This window comes from Manis pentadactyla, chromosome 9 (genome assembly GCF_030020395.1).
Source record: "Manis pentadactyla isolate mManPen7 chromosome 9, mManPen7.hap1, whole genome shotgun sequence".
NCBI classification, from domain to species: domain Eukaryota; kingdom Metazoa; phylum Chordata; class Mammalia; order Pholidota; family Manidae; genus Manis; species Manis pentadactyla.
Window position 1 is genome coordinate 57,282,892 of NC_080027.1, and position 19,531 is coordinate 57,302,422.

At 48.8% G+C, this 19,531-nt stretch overlaps 1 protein-coding gene across 1 annotated transcript in view; it reads right to left on the reverse strand.

Moving 5' to 3' along the window:
* Positions 1 to 4,875: 4,875 nt before the first annotated feature.
* SERGEF (secretion regulating guanine nucleotide exchange factor) overlaps positions 4,876 to 19,531 on the reverse strand; it is a 238,778-nt gene continuing 224,122 nt past the window's right edge. The window contains 2 exon segments of the mRNA XM_036888140.2: positions 4,876 to 4,925; positions 4,928 to 5,206. Coding sequence (XP_036744035.2) covers positions 4,876 to 4,925; positions 4,928 to 5,206 — 329 coding nt within the window.

Below are 19,531 nucleotides of genomic sequence, written 5' to 3' on the forward strand. Positions count from 1 at the left end.
CATGGATTTGGGTTTTCATTGTCTCAGGCAGTGTTGCAGTTTGGTTCTGGGCCTGCAACCAGGCTAGCTGTGGCTGGACTGGGGAAAGCCTGAGTACTGGCCCCTCCGGTCTCAAGGGCCTAGCCAAGGTCTGGTTATCCTCACACTGGGAAAAGCCAGGCCCTAAGGAACAAGTTGCCCTCTACATCCACTCAGCAGCTTCTGCCAGGGCTGGGGAGGAAGGCAGGCCTCAGAATGGGCAGGGCACCTGCAGACCTCACCCTTAGAAGAGCATATCCTCTAGGGGGTTCACCGACACTGAAACTTCTGTGTGAGTCATACCATATTGACAACTCTTGGTCTGGCCATGTCAGAACTCTCAGCCCCTGTGCAGACCATAGTCGCTTCCCCTCTAGGGCCATTCTTGAATCTGAGTAGTGCCAGGAACAAGGGTCTGGCAGGCCTGGGGACCTGACCCAACTGCCACCTGGAGGGCTGCCTTATTGCAGACACCTCTCTCAGCCTGGAGGTATCTTGGAAGGGGTAGAGGGGTCTTGATTTGCTTGAACTTTTAGTTGTTTTTCATGGAGAGCAGAATGGGGATCTTTTCTTATCCATTAGAGAACTCAGGAATGTTCAGGTGGAAAAGTCCCTAATGGTCACAGCAGTCAACCTCTGAGCGTTTTACAGATGAAAACAGGTCCACAGAGGGGAGTGATCTGCCCAGGGCCATAGTCCTGTGGGTGTCAGTCTCCCCTTGATTTCAGCTCCCCAGCATTGCCTGAGTCAGCAATCAGAAAGTGGATGGGATGCTGAAGGTGGGTGTCAAATTCTCATCTGACAGTTTCTTGTGCCCTCTGAGCAGTTGCCTCAACTTCTGCTCTGTGCAGTCCAGGAGCCAAGAGCCGGAGGTCAGTGGAGCAGTGAGTAGAGTAAGACCTCTGCCCAGGGGTTATGCAGCCAAAGGGCTGCCAGATCCATGTATGTGTGTGCCAGCCATTCCGAAGTGTCAGGGCATGGAAGCCAAGCAGCCGAGCAGCTGCAGGGAGAATAATGTTCACTTACCTGGATCTGCCCTGGAGGAAGTGCCTCTGGGGGACTCAGGTGAGAATATGGATTGGGAATAAGGGTTTTCAGGGACACAGTAGCTAATAGGGAAGGAGATTAACATATAGTGAACATCTGCTATGTGTGGGGCCCCTGAGAAACGTTATCTAATGATAGCCCACAATAATTCAAAATGCACATCTTAGAGGCAAGAGAGCAGGTGCAGAGAAGTAAAAGTAACTGGCCCAAAGTCACAGTCAATGAGTGAAGCCAAGATTTTAACCAGGTGGTCTGAATTCAGAGCTCAGCTGAAACTTTCTTGCTAATTGAGGCCTTCTTGGGGCTGGAGTGGATTGATAGGAACATAAGAGTTTCTGGTCCTGAATCCCAGGACCCTCAGGACCTGGACTCCTGCCGTCCTTCATAAAGTGCCATGGGTATGACAGCAGGGGCCACTTTACAGGCTGCTCCAAGACTTCAACATACACATCTGGCCACCTCACTCTCCTGCTTGAACACCTGTTGCTTTAAGAATGAAGCTGAAGCTGTTTAAATGGGCCAGCAAGGCCCACCAGCCTCCCCTCTCCCATGTCAGCTGCATTCCAGTCACAGCAGTTCTGAACCTGTAGCAGCCGCACACGTGCACCTTAGCACTTGGAACTCCTCCCCTCCGACACTCTCACAATTTCCCAGCCAACTTGCTAACTCCAATGTCAATTTATCACTATGTCACTTCACTTGGAAGTGGTGGCTGTCTGGGGGCATGGCAAAGGGCTTTACTCCTTGCCTTAGGCCTGGATTCACTGTTCCCAACCACAGTCTCATTTAATTGGTCTGATGGTCCTCTGGGACCAAAGGTGGTGAGGATGTCAAGGGAAGCAGGAGTGCCTGTGGTCAGGACAGGGCGGGAGGGGTGGTAGGTCAGGATCCCACTAAATGTCCCACTAACACCTGGCCATAAATAATCCCCACAGAGGCAAGGCCCCGGACGTGTGAGCATGCATTGGGCCTCACTCCCTGCTTCTTTCCCTTTCCTCCTCACTCGGATGAATATGAAGGCTCATTCACTGGGTCTATCAGAAAAAAAATGACATTTTTAAAAATGAGTGGGTATTTTCTCAAGTTGGAGCCTATGGCTCATTAGCTACCCAGGAAATTGACTGTCAAATGGTTATGATATCCACAGTATAGTTATCAAACATTTATCAGAGATTAAAGAGGAGGATGGGTGGGGGTGAGGGGATCAGGGAAGGCCCTCATTTAACCTCCCCACCCCATGGTGACCCTAAGAGTGTACTGACCAGTTCGGTCATTAACATTTATTGGGCAATTCCTCAGTACCTGCACCTGGCTTGGTGAACGGGGTCCAGATGCGACCAATATAGTCCCCTTGCTGTCCAAGAGTTCAGGGTCTATTAGGAGTGAGGGACTTGGAGATCTACAAATCTGAGAATGACCAATAGGGACCAAAGGGTCCCCCACAAAAACCTAGGAGACACTGTCAACAGTCCCTCACCTCCCCCTGGAGTTTTCAGGCACTTGTTAAGTTCTAGCTGCTGAACTTAGAGAATGGCCACGTTCTGTTGTCAGGAAAGGTGAAATGCAGGAACTTGAGGTGACAAGATGGTTTGTGGTGTCTTCTAGTGCCAAAGCCATCACTCTCCTGTGCGGGGATTATCTGTGTCCTGCATGCTTCCCAGAAGGGTCTGAGTCAGGTTCTGAGAAAGGGGTTGAAGCTTAGGGCTGACAGACCACCTGACCCTGGCCGGCTGTGAAGGAGCCCTGAGACACTTCCTTCTTTTGCCCACAAGGAGGCCTCAGCAGAGGCGCAAGGGCTCAGCAGCAGAGCATTTGGGATTTGGGTTTCTTCCAGCAGGTGCTCAAAGAGGGAGGAGGGAAGGCTGTTCTGCTGTGCGGTGACAGTGTGTTGGTTCCTCGTGAGTGGAAACTGTCTAAGAGGAATGGGCCTCGGTACTACCCCGTGTGGGACTGCCTTCTGGCCTGTGTCTTATGCATACCCCCCAGCCTGTAGGACAATGGGTGGTGGCCAGGAACGTGGGCTTTCTCCAGCATGGGGTCTCTCTGGGCAGTCCACCTGCTCCATTTCTGAGGGCTTGGCAAGACCAGTTAAGAGTGTCTAGACATGTTCTTCCTATTCCAGAAATGCTTAGAGACGGTACTGGCCCCTGCTAGTTCTGTGAGGTAGGGGACCAAGGGTTTTGCTGGCCAGGGCAGCAATGTTTCTAGGTACAATATTGGGAGCAGGACTCCATACACATGTTCCAGGTCAGCTGAAGGCTGTTGTAGTCTCTAGGTCCAGGCCTGGGGAGCTCAGGATTGTTCTCATCCCTGCTCTCCTGAGCTGAACCCACTCCACATCCCAGGGCCACCCCTTATCTGCCCCCTTGTCTTGCTCAAGGCCCTCGATGGGTCACCTGGGACTCTGGGACAGAAGTAAGATATATGGCTTTGAGATGTCCCTTCCCCCATTAGTCCTCTGTTTTCCCACATGAACAATGAAAATGTTGGATAAAATCAGTGGTTTTCAAACTTTCTCAAGGTCTCCTTGTCAGGTGAAATGAAGCCCAATATATAATATAGATTAAAATAGAGCTGCTGTGACTAAGGTAAAGGCTGGGGGTCTGGACCTCTATGTGGGTTTCCTTTCCCCATAGCCCACAAGGGGGCCACTGGGTTCCCAAGACACCACTAGGGCTCTAATGAATGCACTTCAAAGGCCACGACGCTAGGAGGTCAATACAGATTCTCCAGCTGTGACACCTGGGGTTTTGTCACTTCTTAAGCCATGGAACCTCACAGACCCAAACCCTCTACTGAGTCACAAAGGCAAGGCAGTGTGGCAGAGGCCACAGACCTGTCTGGCCAGCTGGTGACATTGCCACAGTCCCCTGGGGAAAGCCACTCTCTGAGGCCCTCTGGCCAAAGGCCTGCTGCTCATCACAGCAGAGAGATGCCCTGTCTCCCAGAGCCATTGCTGCCACCCAGGGAAGCCTGGGGTCTGGGTCTGGCCTGTTCCCCATTTTACCTGAGGCTCCTTCTGCTGCAGCAGCTCGGAGAACTGGGGGTGGATGTCAGGGGCTAGGGTCTTGATGTGATCCCTGCAGACTCCCCTTCACATGCTGTGGCCTCACCTAAAACTAAACAGCTTGGCAAGTGCAGTCACACCCCCTAGCTCCCGGGTCCTGCCTGGCTCACAGGAAGAAATCAATCTTCTGAGAGTTTCACTGGTTCTAGATTCCTTTGTCCCAGGAGTCTCATCTGCTGGGTCTTCCCAGAAGTCTTTTCTCTTCCTCCACTTATTCATCTCCATTTCCTTCCACCCCCACCCCAGGGCCTTCTCCCTTGGTCCTAGTCACCAGCTCCTACCTGTCCAGATGTCCAGCCATCTGACTTGGGTACCTTGATATCCTTGAACCAGCAAACTACATGCCCTGAGAATAAAACCCCAGGAGAGGCTTGTGACTGCCCTAAGCATGGCCTAGGGATACTTTGTTGTGCTTAAAGTGACCAAATGGCCACTGGGGATGGGGCTGGGCTTTCTGTCCCTGCCAGGGAGAGACAGGCTGGAGTCTGCCTGTTGTTTTCCAGGTCCAGTTTAAATGTCTTTTAGAGGCCAGATTCCCTGGCCACCCAACCCAACTTAGATCCCTGTCATTGCCCTGTAACTCCCCTCATGGGGGACGTCACTCTCACCTGCTGGGAGGAAAGGACGTCTGCTGCCTCCCACCCCTGTCAGCCCAACCACAGCGCCCCCGAGCCCTCCTGAGGCCTGCCGCACAAGCTGACAAAGCAGTTCTCTGGGAACACTTGGTGGGAGAAGCCATTTTATTAAAGGGTTTCTGTCACAAGCCCTCCATTTCTGGGCCTGTCAGACTGGTTTCTGGTTGTCTTTCCTTCCAGTTCCTCTCTTTGTCCATGGCTTCCTGCGAGTCCGCATCCTCGGGGGCATCGGGGGAAGGGCCAGTGACCTTGAGGCTCCGGCCCAGTGCAGGGGGGGCTGGTAGCTGGCAGAGGGCCAGGGAGTGGCCCGCCCCGCAGCCCACGAGGAGTGCAGATGACGACTGCAGCGCCTGCACAGGCCTCGGGGCCCAGACGTTGGCTCCGGCGCCGTCCCCGCACATGCCGTGCTCGTTCCAGCCCCAGCAGCAGCACGCTCCGCCTGGGAGGGAGATGGAGACTGCTGGGCACACGGTGGGGCACAGGGCCGAGACACACCCCACCCCGGCTGCCCCCACGAGCCGCAGTTACAGGGGAGGACACCAATGCCCAGGCGCCCGCAGCGGCATGCTCACTTCCCATCCCTGCCCTCCGAGTCTGCTCTCTTAGGCTTTCCACTGACCTACAACTGTTCCTGCTTCAAACCGGGCTCTCCTCCTTGGCCCCTCCCTCACTGTCACCCACCGCCCCTCCCCCACAACTCTGCCTCTTGGGAACCCCAGGCCCATCCACATCGCTCTGTCTCCACGGCCATCACCCTGGTCCTGACACCATCTTCTCTCATCTGGGCCACTCCAATAGCCGACTAGCTAATGGGGCTGCTCACTGTCCACTCCAGTCTTCAAAGAGTATCAACATGATCTGCAAATTCAATCACGTCGCTCCCCTATAAAACCTTTCAGTGACTTCCCACCGCCGTTGGAGGCCTTTCCTTGGCCTCTGAGGCCCTGAGGGATCTGGCTCCTGACTATCAAGCTGGCCTTCCTTGCACAACTCTCCCCACTGACCTCACTGCATCCCAGAACCCCTGCCTTCTTTCAGTTCCTTAAATATGCCCTGGGGAGCCTTCCTTTCTCTCAAAGTCCTCTCTTTACAGGTCTCCGTGCCTCCTCATCCTTTAGATTCATTTTTAAGTTTAGATGTCACTCAGAGACCAATTCCCCAGCCACCCAATCCAATTTAGATCTTGTTATTACCCTTGTACTTTGCCCACATGGGAGACTTCACACTTGGCAGTGGACAGACGACTTGCACACAGCGTTCACTATCCCTGCTCACTGGCCTACCCGCTCTACGGACAGGGAAGGACATGTATGCCTGTTCACTGCCCTGTCTCTAGCATGGTGCCTGATACACAGCTGCTGATCCGTAAGGGCTGCTGGCTGCATTAAAAGATGGAATGAACTCAGAGTCACACAGCCAGCCTCCAAGCCAGCATTCAAGCACAGGTCTCTCTGAAGCCCGTGACAATCCCACACCATCACAGCACCTGCTCCTAGGTTTTGGCCCCTTTCCTACCATCTAAACTCACATTTTTCTGTAGTTGTTTTAAACCTTTTTCTTCTGGTTATAAAAGTAATACATCTTCATGGCAAAAAAGGAAAAAATGGAAAATATGGATGAATATAAAGGAAAGCAAACTTCTAGAATCTTGCCCACTACCATGAATATTTTAGGTATTTTCGATACCTCTTTCAAACCTTTGTAAATACTCATGTACATTTTGTCTAGATTTTATCCCTTAACATTATAACACAAACATTTCTCCATAGGACTGCATGTCGTTAAAAAAATTAATTGAAAACAATTCAAAATTTTGAAATAGCTCAATCTGCAGAAAGATACAAAAAATAATTTAAAAGAAAGGCACATATCCCTGTCTGGATTTAGAACATTAATTAACATTTTCCCACAGTTGCTTCTAAAGTTCCCTTTAAAAAGAAATTAATCAATTATAAAGATATAGTTTAAGCCCCACCTCCCATCGATTCCTTCCTTCCTGGAAGTAACCACTATTTTGAAGTTGTACATTTGCATGCTTGTTTTACATTTTTCTACATATTTGGGTCCTTAAATGGTGTGTGATATTTTCAGTTTGTTTTACAGGTTCATACAAATAGTATCATTCAAATATGTATTTTTTTACCACTTGCTCTTCAATTCAGCATTGTTTTTGAAATTCATCTGATGAGCTGTTACTGATGTGGCTCATTTATTTTAACTGTGCATATTATCCCACTATTTATAAATCTTATTTTACTTACCCATTTCCCATTCTGTGGACAATTCTTTAATGAGAACAGTTGTTGTTATATTATTATACAAAATAACATACAATATACAATAATATTATACAACAATAATACTAATACTGTTGCTATCATAAACAGCACTGCAACATGGCTTGAACATTGTTCCTTGTACAAATTAGTGTTTGTGCAGAGTTGACCCCTAGAAACATGAATGCAGTGGAAAGCATGTTTAAATTTACTAGGTATGGCCCAAGAGCTCTCTACAGTGGCAGCAGTCATTTCTAGTCTCAAGGACATGAATTTGTTTCCCTCTATCTTTGCTATTTGACTCTTGCTATTCTGATAAGTACACTTAATGAATCTGTATTTCCATGACTACTAGTGAAATGGGGCATCACTTTACGTTTATTAGTTCTCAATTGCCTCTTCTATGAATTGCCTATATATAGTCATTGCCTGTTTTGTTCTTCGGTTGTTTGCCTTTTTCTTACTGATTTGTAAGTTTTCTTTCCGTATTCTTTTGTTCATATAATTCTTTGTTGTTATATGCATTGCAAGTGTCTTCTCCCAGAACTCTGTGGTGTGTCTTCACTTTATCTTTTGTTATATAAATCTATTTTTTTTAAAACTGCCTAATTGCCCATATGGAGATCAAACCATTTCCTTAACCTGTATCCTGTTATCAGATATAGGTTGTTTCTCATTTTTCATTATTGTAACATTCCTATGAACACTTCATGAATCTGTCTCTCTCTAATTATTTTCTCAAATTAGATTCTTAGAAAGGAAATTCCTGGTCAAATGGTATAGACATTTATGAGTCTCCTAAGTATTGTTTTGAGTACTGCTAGAATACTTTTTAGAAAGGCCATTTGAATGTAACTACAGCAATCTGTGAGAATCTGTTTCACTCCAACGATGCTAGTACTTATTAGTTACATAATATTTAGAAACCTTTTCTAATTGGAAGAGAAAAAATGGTATCTCTTTGTTTTTATTTGTGTTTTTTGATTATCTGAAATTGGAAAACCAATCTTATGTCTCTCATATAGTTTGCATTTCCTTTTGTGTATTGTCTGCACCCTATCTTCTCCCTATTTTGTATAGAAGAGTTTAAGTGCTCAGACCAAAGAGCCAGATGGCCTGGGTTCAAATCCCAGCTCCATATATTAGCTGAGTGACTTTGGGCAAATCATGGGGCCTCTCTGTGCCTCAGTTCCTTCATCTGTTAAGTGGGGATAAATAAAGTTGTTTACAAGGATTAAATAAGTATGTATAAAATAGTTAGAATGGTGCCTAGCACTTAGTTCTATATAAATATTTCCAACCAAAGTTATTGATGAAGAGCCTTGTTTGAAAACTTTTATTATTAAGAATATTAATTTTTTTCTCTGCCGTATCTGGAATAAATACTTTTTTCTCAGTTGACTTAAATTGTATTTGGGGTCTTGATGTAAAACATAAGCTTTGTGGTTCCATGTAGCAAAATCTATTGGTCTCTTATACTTTCACTGCCTGTAAGAATTGAAAACCTACCCCTATCCAGGTCACAAAATAATTCTTTCTGATTTTTCAATGATTTGAATTTTTTAATCTTTACATTTCACTTCATATCTACTGAAAATCTGTCTTGCAGACCACTATTTCACAGGGGAAGGCTGGCTGGCCCAGGATTATCCTTCCCATTCCTCTTCCCTCAGAGGAAGGCAATCATTGGCCAAAAGCCTGGGCTTGGGGAAACACAGATGTCTGCCTCTTTGGCCCACAAGTGAGGAAATGCACACAGAGAGGATGAACTCTGGGCTGTAGCTCCTACAGTTAAGCAGGAGCGTCAGCCAGGCTCATCTGAGCCATGAGTGGGGGAGTGGAAGAGGCTCGGTACCTTTGGGGCTAATGTGGCACCTGGTGTAGGCTTTGTGCCCAGCCCTGGGGAGCAGCACCAGCTGACGGTCAGCAGGAATGGGGTTGGGAGGAAGGCAGAGCTGACCTAGCAGCAGGATGCGGCCCAATAGGCAGCTGGCAGGTGCCTCTCCTCCTGCCAAAGGAAACACGCTCTGAGGAAGCCGTGCTCCGGGCTGGGGTAGCCAGAGGCCCTGGGCCAGGACTTTCATGCCCACTGGGTTGAGAAGCCTGGCGAAGGGCCAGAAATATCTTTCCCAAACACTTCCAAAGAAGCTTACTTGGGGTTAGGTGCTTTACAGTCTTTATCTCATTTCATTCCAACACCCCTGTGAGGCAGCCATGTTTTATAAATATTCTCATTTCACAGCTGAGGAAACAGAGACTCTAGAACCCATGTGGTGTGGCTCCAGAATCTGTACTGACTCTGCATATTACATAAAAGAGCTTATCAAATTTATTCTATGAAGGCAGACAGTAAATATTTCATGCTTGAGGGCCTCGTTCAGTCTCTGTCACATGTTCTTCTTTATTATAACCCTTTAAAAATCATTCTTGGCTCACAGTGCCATACAAACAGGCCATGGGTCATATTTGGCCTGTGAGCTGTACTTGGCCGGCCCCTAGCATATATAGAACACATACTATTTACTGTGGACTGTGCTCTGCTGTCCTGGGTTCCACATTAGTTAACACCGGTGTGCTGATGGTACTTCTGTCTCTACCCACCCCACAGTGTTGTCAGAGGGAGGAGTACATGAGCCCTGGCATAGTGCCTGGCACATGGTGACAGATCACACCCACATGTGCGGCAGACCAGTGGAGGGGAGGAAAAGGCAGGGAAGGCCTGCCAGTGGCAAACAGTGCAGAGGAGAGAGAGGGACACCAGCAGATGGGAAGGTCTAGGGGGGAATGACAAGACGTCTGGGGTCCCTGAACACTTTAAGCAAACCTCCTATAGAAAAACCAAGCTGCTGGACTTGGAAAGTGCAAGGTGGGGTCTTCCCTTAATAGAGGGACTTACAGCATGCCATCTTCAAGTACGAACAATTCCAGCCTTTTAGGTCTCACACCCCCCAGCCTCACTTAGGACCACCTTTGCAGGGGCTCAGTGAAGATGGGAAGGCCCCTGGACTCGGCAAGATGTTACGATGCAGGTTGCTCTCCTGTAGAAGTGATAGGAAGGGAAATGGCCTGTGGTTAAGCTTCTCCCTAGGCTGAGTGGACTATGGGACACCCAGTTTTCCAAAAAGGCAAGTTACAGGACAATTTCTGGTTTTACAGAGGGCCCTCTCTGCAGTGTGCCTGGCACTTGCCGGATCCCTGAAGACACTGAAATCTCACCTGATTGATCGAGATCTGCTTTACTGGCCCTGGGGTACACAACTGAGCCTCGGGTGAAGTGCTCATAGTTACACAGGGATTCCCTCGCCTCTCAGAGTTCAGCTCAATGGAGTTGGCCTGATCCAGGCTGTGACAAGTGATTGAGCTCACAGCCTGCCACACTTGCGTCAGCCTAAGAGCCCTGCAGGCATGGAACTGCAGAACTGGCAGGGTCCCTGGCATATCCCGAACACAACACCCAAATCTGCTCAGGCATGGTGGCACCTGCCTGAGCTTCTTGGCAACTGAAGTCCTCACAGGGCCTTATGGTGCTGGGACTACATCCCAATGCTAGGGAGGGGGAAGCATTTCTGTTGACCGGCCTTGCCTGGGAGGGGCAAACACCTGAGTGTGTGTGGTAGAGCTTTCTGGTTGTCCCAGAATCACAGAATAATGACTATACTTGTCAACCTCTCATGCAGCTGGGTGCGGCCAGTGAGATGCAAGCTAAAATGCTCTGTGATAGCTTATGGGTCCCTGCCTTCAAAGACAGACTGCATGCACTCCTATGCCCCTTCTTCCATCTTATCACTATGAATGTGGCTGTAATGGCTGGAGCTCTAGCTACACCTCATAACATGAGGATTAGGGCTACAGCCTAAGGATGGTGCTTCCCAGTTTAATACAAACGTCACCTTAATTTTCACAGCAACTGCCTGAGCTGTTAGGACCTCCATTTTACAGGTGAGAGAGGTGAAACAGCTTGTCCATGGTCACACAGCTACTCTAGTCAGGCCTGGAATCCATGACTCCCAAGTCAAGGGCTCCTTCACTAGTCCCAACCCATGTGAAAATGGTAATAAAATCACTGCATACTTAGTATATGCCAGGTCTTGTGATAAGCACTTTATGAATATTAATTCACTGAATCCCCACAATAAGCCTGTGAGGTACAATCTAACATTACACCCACTTTCCAGAGAGCTCGTAGGTGCTGGACAAGTAACATAGCTGGTAAGAAGCACAGCTGGATCAAACCCAGGCAGTCTGACTCCTCTGTTAATATCCTGTTCTCTCTAGTGCAGATTAATGGCCCACCTGTGTGGGGACACGATCAGCTATGGAAGGCAGGAACTGTAGCTGGGGAGAGGAGTGCTCTGCAGAGGGGCAGACACCTCACTGCGTCCTCGTGAGCACCGGGGCTGAGGGCTGCAGAGGGGCGGAAGGCCCTGTACCCCTGCACATCGGGTGCGGATGGCAAGAGAAGAGAGGGATGCAGGTGAAAAGTCAGGCAGCTAATGGCTCCCCTGGTCTCCTCCTGTCAAAGCTTTCATGAAGACCTAGAACATGAGTAGGGGCTGCTCTTGTGCAATAGCAGGCACAGAGAGAGGAGGGGTGAGGGTTGAGTACCCTCATGGAGAGGAAGGTTCTGGATTCAGGAAGCTGTAAATGTCAGTGTGGATGAAGCTGGCCTTGAAATTGCCCCAATTTGGGAAAGACTTCTGCATGTCCAGACACCCAAGCTCACGGGGATTGCACCCCTTTCAGCAGTAACTGTGGGATGATCAACAGGGTCCTACCATGATCGAGGAACAGTGAGCGAGGAAAACAGTACTCAGGCCTTCCAAAGCGCTCTGGGTCTGGGGAGCAACTACAGGACAGAAGAGGTGCAGAGCCTCCCCCTCTCTTGCTGGACAATTACAACAGCTTCTCTGTCCTTTACACAGAGGCAGCTGCCTGTGTGGGGAGTCAGGCTGAAACAGCATGGACTAGGTCCTCCCTGGACTATTTCCTGCCTCCCCCCCACCACCAAGGCCAAGTCCAGGCTCTTAGCTGGCTCTCGAGGCCCTCTTGGTTTGCCCCTCTTGGCCACATCACCCCTCTTTCCCAACTCTGTTCTAGCTGCTTCTCCCCAAATTCACCCAGCCTTTTCACATAGTTATGAATTTGCTCAGATGAGTCATCCATTTCATCGTGTGGGCATCTCTTCCGGATTAGGCCCTGTGGACACAAGACCCAGAAGAGGAAAATTCACTTTCTGCCCTGTGGCTCCCAGTCCACTGGGGAAGGTAGCCATAGAAAAAGATGATTATGGGGACCAATGGTATGTATGCAAGGAGACACACACAGCACCATTTCCTGTAGCATTGTTGTGATCACACGAGATTGGAGGGAAACCCCAAAATATTCACCAATAGAGGAGTGTTCAAAGAAACTGTGGTTTGACCCTACTATTGAATTATATGTAGCTATTAAAAATAATGAGGTAGTACTCTCTGGCCTAACATGGAAAAAGATCTAAGCCATTTTTAAGAGAAAATAGGTTGCAGAACAATATAGAGTAGGCTTTGATTTCCCTAAAGTCCCTATATATTTCTGTATGTACAGATCCTGAAGAATACATCCCAAACTGAGAACAGTCTCTGAGGAAGAGAAGGAGAAATGGGGAAGGGTGACAAAGGATGATACAGGATGATAAAAAAACACTATTTCTAAGGGACAAAGAGTGCATAGCAGAGGGGACAACATGCTCTGTTAGGGAGAAGAAGTGGATATCACTGAAAGTTCTAGAGGTTAATTCTTAGATGGGTTTTGAAGGATGAGTAAGAGCCAATCTTAAAAAGAGGGTATTTAATTTTACAATGACCTGTTCATTGATCCCAATGGTATCCTGTTTTGCTGCAGAAGTGAATGGCGGCTGGTGTAGGGCTGGGCCCCACTAGGCTGTGGGAAGGTTGTTAATTTCACTTCCCCTGAGCTCCCTACTGTACTCAGAGCTCTCTAACCATACACACCACACCCCTCCTGGTTCTACAAGTATTTATATTTGTAACTGTCTCCAGTCTGTGAGCTGGAGATGGGAGCGGGATGCACTCATAATCATCCTCAGGCCATGGGAGAGGCACTCAGGATACAGTTGCTAAGTGGAAGGGAATACGGCTGGGCCTTTCGCCTGCCCGTAGTCTTTCTAAGCCCTCTGTTCTGTCTGGAGAGCAGCAGGGGAGGGACACACAGAAACACAATGCTAAAATTGGGTTCCATCAACCCCAGTCCTGTGCCTGGCTGTTTTTATTTCCTGGTCTGTGGCCAGAGCTGCCTCTTGGCCACAGGCCTCAGGAACAGAAAGCTGCAATTCTCTGTCCCTGGTCACACTGCCCAGAAGAGGGGTAGCTCCTATAGAGAATGGCCATGAGAATGGCTGTGAGGACAGTGGCCCCACTGGGCCAGGCTGAGGGGGGTCACTCAGTGCAGGAATTTTCAATAATTAGTCCATCCATCACTCTCTGGGCCAATGATGACCTCAAGGCAGGAGCTGAGGCAGCAGGAAGTAGCAATTCCAGAATCAAAAAGTGGGGCTATTTGCCCACAAAATTACTCTGGAGATGTTTTGAGATTGTGGCCCAAACTGCCTCAGGGAAAGCTGTAAGTGGAAGCAGGCTGGCCCAGGGTCCCTTCCAGACCAGGATCCATGGCAGCGCTGGGTATGGGCTGAGAGGAGATGATGGGGGTAAGGGCTGGAGGCAAGGAGGCCAGTGAGGAGACTGGGGCTATCCACTAGGTAAGAAAAGATGAAGGCCTATGGAAGAAGAGACTTAGGAAGGTAATGTTCAAAACACAGCCAGAATCTGGCCACCTCTCACCAGCCCCATCACCTCACACTGGGACTCCCGCAAGGGCTTCCTAACTGGTCTCTGCTGCCTTTATTACCTCACCTGGTCTCTTCTCCAAAGTGATCCTGTTCAAATCTAAATCAGACAAGGCACTGCTGTGCTCAGAATCCTCCAATAGCTTCTCCTCTGACTCAGATGAATAACAGCTGGTTCACACCTTCCTCTTTGACCTCATGTCCCATGATGTTCCACCCTGCTGACAGCTAGCTATATTGACTTCCTGTTCCTCAAACAGTACTGGCCTCAGGGCCTTTGCACTTGGTGTTCCTGCTTCCTGGAATGCTCCTGTTCCTGATATCCACAGGTTTACTCCCTCATGTTGTTCAAATGTCACTTTATCTGAGAGGTCTTTCCTGAAAACTCTGTATGAAATAGCAATTTACAACCCCTCCCCATCTCTGTCTGATCTGCTTTGTTTTTATTTATATTTTTTTACTGTTTATTTGTTTATGAACTCTCTTTCCCGACCAGAACACAAACTCTTGGAGAATATGGACTGTTCATTTGCTACTGTACACCAGCACCTGAAACAGTGCTTGGCCTACATTAGCGCTCAGTAAATACCTTTGTGAGAATGAATGAACCAATGGACGAATGAATGGCTGGCTAGTAAGAAGATGGAGCCACCTTGTTCTCTCCCAGGGATCCAAAAGAGAGCCCATGGACATGGGGAGAAGATGCCTGGGAAGGCCGACTTCAGCTCACTACCAGGAAGAAGGCTGTTAATGACTGAAAGGCCACCCAGGAGAGTGGCAGGTGGCCTGCCGCAGGAGAGTCTGAGCCCTCAGCTGGCAAGGGCATTCCTACAGTGGGCAGAGTCTGGATGAAATGAAACAAAAGTCCTTCTGCTCCTGGGGAACCTGTGTGGTGGTGGGGGTAGGTGTGGAAGAGTATGGGAGACAGAAAGAAGGGAGGTGGAGGCCGAAGAGCAGAATAGGGGAATACACACCCAGGTCCTCATGCTAGTTCCCTCAGACCAGACAGAGGAATGGCCTTCATTCAAGTCACAGACAAGAATGTGTTGAACTTCCGGGTTTACCCTCTATAGGTCTCATTCTGAGGCCGCAAGGCTGGGACTGCTCTCGAATCTCTCTGAGAACCCTGCACCTCGGAAGGCCATTCAGTTCTCTTTGTCAATCTCTGTCCCTTCACATAAAATGAAACAGAAGCTCAGAGTGGGGCAGTACTGTGCCAAAGGTCCCCACAGCCATACTTTCCACCGCTCTCCACCTCCCACTTTGCGTCGCTGCGGACACCACACTGGATGGCTAGAGTGGCCCAGTACGGAAGTTTTGGATTACCCCTGTATGGAAGGAAAACTGAGTCAGGGAGAGGTTCTGAAACAGCTCAGCTGGAAGAGGCAGAGGCCAGGCCTCCCTGCCCACCCCAGGAAGAGGGGGTGCTGTGGCTGCTGTGCATACATTTCCTCAGTCACCTGAGGAGACGGCGAGCGTGGGTGCGTGGGCCCCACTGAGCAACTATTCTTAGATCTAGGGAGCCAGGGATGATGGATTTAGAACTTACGAGGTGGAAACGTGCTGGCCTGTTTTATAAACAACTGAAACCCTCCCCACAGCCTGTCTTTCTGAGTTTTGTGTTCTTTGTTAGAACTGCTGGCTTTCTGGGCTTCTTGGCTATCCTGAGAGAGAGAACAGAAAAGGCAACTAACTGTCTCGAGGGCCTACTATGGCCACATGTGTGCTAACGGCTTTTTATGACCCATCTCATTTGGCAGAGCAGCCCTGGGAAGAAGGAATCTTGATCACACTCTATGGATGCAGAACAGAGGCTGGGAGAGATCCAAAAACAGTGGGCCTGATGTGGAGTCTGGCGCTGGTGAATGGAGCGTTACAGGCACAGTATGGTATCTCTGGAGTTTAGTCCCTTTAGGTGTTTGCAGACAGCTTTTGGATCGTCTAAGATTTCTTCACTCCAGGTGATCTAAACTCTCCATACGACCTGGTGGCCTGTGCCAGGGCCTCCTCCTTTAAGTAGGTTCCAGGTTATTGTCATCCCTCTATACATGTGGTCCTCAGATCAGGCCAAGGGCTCCAGAGATGATGAGCCCATCCAGATGCACACCTTGGCCCAGAGGCTGCCTCTGTCAGGTTAGCCTGGGGTCACGTTAGCTGTGCTGCAGTCCAAGTCTGCTGATTGTTGCTGAACCCACAGCCATGCATACCCGGACCTGTCTGAGTGTTTGCTCTGTACTATGTCTTCCCTGGCCTGGCCTATGTGCTGGTGTGTTGGACCTGGCTGGAACTTTCAAGTTGTCTGCATTAGGTATTGTCTTATTAGATAAACACAGTGATTGTTGAGGGGCAGGGGCACCGATGCAGCTCTGGGGCCAGGAGCAGCTGGCCTGCTGCCCTCCCTGGAGCCTGGTCACCAGAAGAACCTCTCTACATTCTCCCTCCACGCCTGTTTGGAAATCACCAGTGTGTAGGAAAGGAGGCTGGGAGTTAGAGCAAAGTGTTAGTGGTGGGGTGGAGGGTAGGATGGTCTGTTCTGGAACCCAGGGGCAGGTCCAGAAGAATCCACATGCAGATTAGATTAGGATTTTAGAGTTCGCTGAGAAGCCACTGGATGACATAACCCGAGAAGGAATTCTCCCTAGGGTTTCAGATCCCTTAGTAAATACCTACTGAGTGTCTGCCCCGTTTGTGCTGTGCCCAATCCCGTTCAATCCACTTAGTTCACAGGGACAAGGCAGCCACACAGTAACCAGTGCCAGGTTAGGGATGTGGTCCTGGGCCCATAGTGACAGGGCAGGGAGACGAGCACCCAGGATGGGTCTACCAGAAGGGCAGAAGCCGGTTCTTCAGAAGAAGCAAACCCCTTTGGGAATACAGTGTGCCTCTTAGTTAACTTATTTTTTTTCAGACAGTAAACTTTTATTGAACTTCATGTCAGTAAATATATATGTTTTTCTACATATAAATAACATATATGAGTACAAAATAGAAAATAACTAAAGGATTAATGCTTTTAACTTAATGTATTTTTTTTCCTCTTAAGAAAACTTTATTTTTAAAGTTTTAGCAGTTTTAGTTCACAGAAAAATTGAGCAGAATGTGCAGAAAGTTCCCTGCCCCCATAGAGTCACAGCCTCCCCATTGTCAACATGCCACACCTGAGCACCACATTTGTTACAGTCAATGAACCTACGCAATCAATTGACACATCCTTCTGGCCCATCTTGGTGCTGTGAATCCTATGGGTTTTGACAAATGTAAAATGACATGTATCCACAATTACAGGATCAGACAGAATAGTTTCACTGCCTTAAAGGTCCTCTGTGCTCTGCCTGTTTGTTTATGATTTTACCTACCAGGGTTGAATGAATAAATGAGAGGATGAATAGTTACAGGACGCCCCTAAGGTTCCAGCATGGCTCTAGTGGGAAGGGTAAGGCAGTGAACAAAACACAAGGCCCCTGTCCTCAAGGGGCTTACATTCTAATGGGGGAACAACAAGCAGGTAGATACACAAATTAATAGGATGCACTGGTGATATGAGCTATAAAGAAAACAAATGGAGTGAGACTATTAGAAGGACAGGTGGTCAGGAAGGCCTCCCCAATAATGCGGCCTCGGAACTGTGACTGAAGGATGAGAAGGAGCCAGCCATACGAACCTCTGGCAGAAGAGCTTTCCAGGCAGAGGAAATGATAAATACAAAGGCCCGAAGTGGGGAGGAGTTCTGCCAGTTCCAGGAACAGCAGGGAGGTGTCTGTCTGGGGCTGAGTAAGTGGGAAGAGGCAGGCCTTGGGAGGCCTGGTGAAAAGTTGGGGTTTATTTTGAGGATTCTGAGAAGCCACTTGAGGTTTTAAGCAGGAGTGATAAGATCTAACATATATCTGAGAAGGCTGCTCTCTGAAGGGAAAAATGGAGGGAGCCGAGGCAGGAAGCTCCTACACTGCAGAGGGCAGGGCAGGACGGTGGCTCGAAGTGGGCTGGTAGCAGTGGGGACAGAGAGAAAACGACCGATCGATTTACTCTATGCTGGAAGTAGGGTACCCAGGATCTGCTGATGGGCTGATTGGGAGCGAGGGAAAGGATCAAGATGGACTCCTTGAGCAATGGGTGGAGAGTGTGATCTACCGAGGAAGCCTGGGGACAGGGACAGACTTAGGGAGAAAGTCAAGGGTTCTGTTTTGGATATTTTAAGATGGAAGTGCCTATCAGGCATGAATGAATGACTATATTCCCCAAATAGAGACCTCTGGTAAGCCTAAGAGTTAACAGCCCTGAGTGGGAGCTGGGAAACTGCGGAAATGAAATGGTAGGAATTACCAGGTGAGCAGCGAGCAGCTCAAGGGGTAACAATCTACAGGGCCTAATTTCGTGCCTTTATCACTCTGAATTCCACCTTCTATTTTTATTTTTTTTTTGAATGAAGTACATAACTGGGATGTATGCACTACGTGGGCTAATAAATGTAAATTTCCCTTTTGAATATCCCTACTTCATTAAAAACACACATATGAAAGCAAAATTACCTTTTTGGATAATTATAACTCACCACCCCAAGTTCTCCCACTGGCCCATGGGCAGAGCATTCTCCTCTGAGCTTGGTAAGCAGCCAGGGATCCTGGGCTAGGACACACAGGCATGGTGCTCCTCTCCTGCGGCCGGGTGCCAGGGGGAGACGTGGCATCCCAGAGGACACAATGTGGGCATAGGAAATGCTGCAGCTCTGTGCCAGAACTCTCTCTGGGATGTCTTCTCATTCCCAGGGGGTATGCAGTCACCCAAAAATGAGGGCCTGTGGGGTAGGCAGCTCTGAAAGGCCCTTTGGCCCTGGCCCTGAGAAGAACATATACAATCTGACTGGCCATGTCCCTTGCTGGCACAACTTGGCCTCCTATGGGCTCAGTCCCAAGTGACAGATTCCTCTTCCAGACAAGGGGGCTGGGCTCTAAGGCTGAGGCCAGGCCTGTGTCTCCAGATTACAAATCCTCCAGTGGAACCTACTCCAGGCATCCATAGTCCAGACCCTGGCTTATAACGTTCCACAGCATCTGGCCCCCAGCTACCTCTCTAACACCCACCACTGTTCTCATTCACTTCTCTCTAGCCACACTGGCCATTTTACTCTTCATGGAACTGGCCAATCATGCTTCCAGCTTTAGCCCTTTACAATGGCTGTATCCTCTGCCTGCAACACTTTCCCAGAACTCCACATAGCTCCCTACTCTCTCCATTTGGGTCTTAGTTCAAATATCATCTTCTCAGAAGACCTTCCCTGACCACTCAACCCCATCCTTCTATCCCATCACAGTGCTTTATATTCCTTCCAAGCCTGTAACACCCTGTCGTATATTTATCTGTTTGTCTGTCTCCCCACTAGAATGAAAAACTTTGTGAGAGCAAAAATTTCACTTGGTTCAAGTGCTGTATCCCAATACTTAGAGCAGTCATGGGTATATAAAAGGTGCTTGATAAATATGTTTTAGGAATGAATTCATGTCACTTGCCCCAGGAGGAGTTCATACCCTTGAGTGGAAGCCCAAGCTAAAGAACTGAGCAGGCCGTCCACAGGGGTCACCAGTCCAAAGGGACTGTGGGTGTATGTGGAGGGGAGAGTCAGGGCAGCCCACGTTAAAGGCACTTGCAGTGC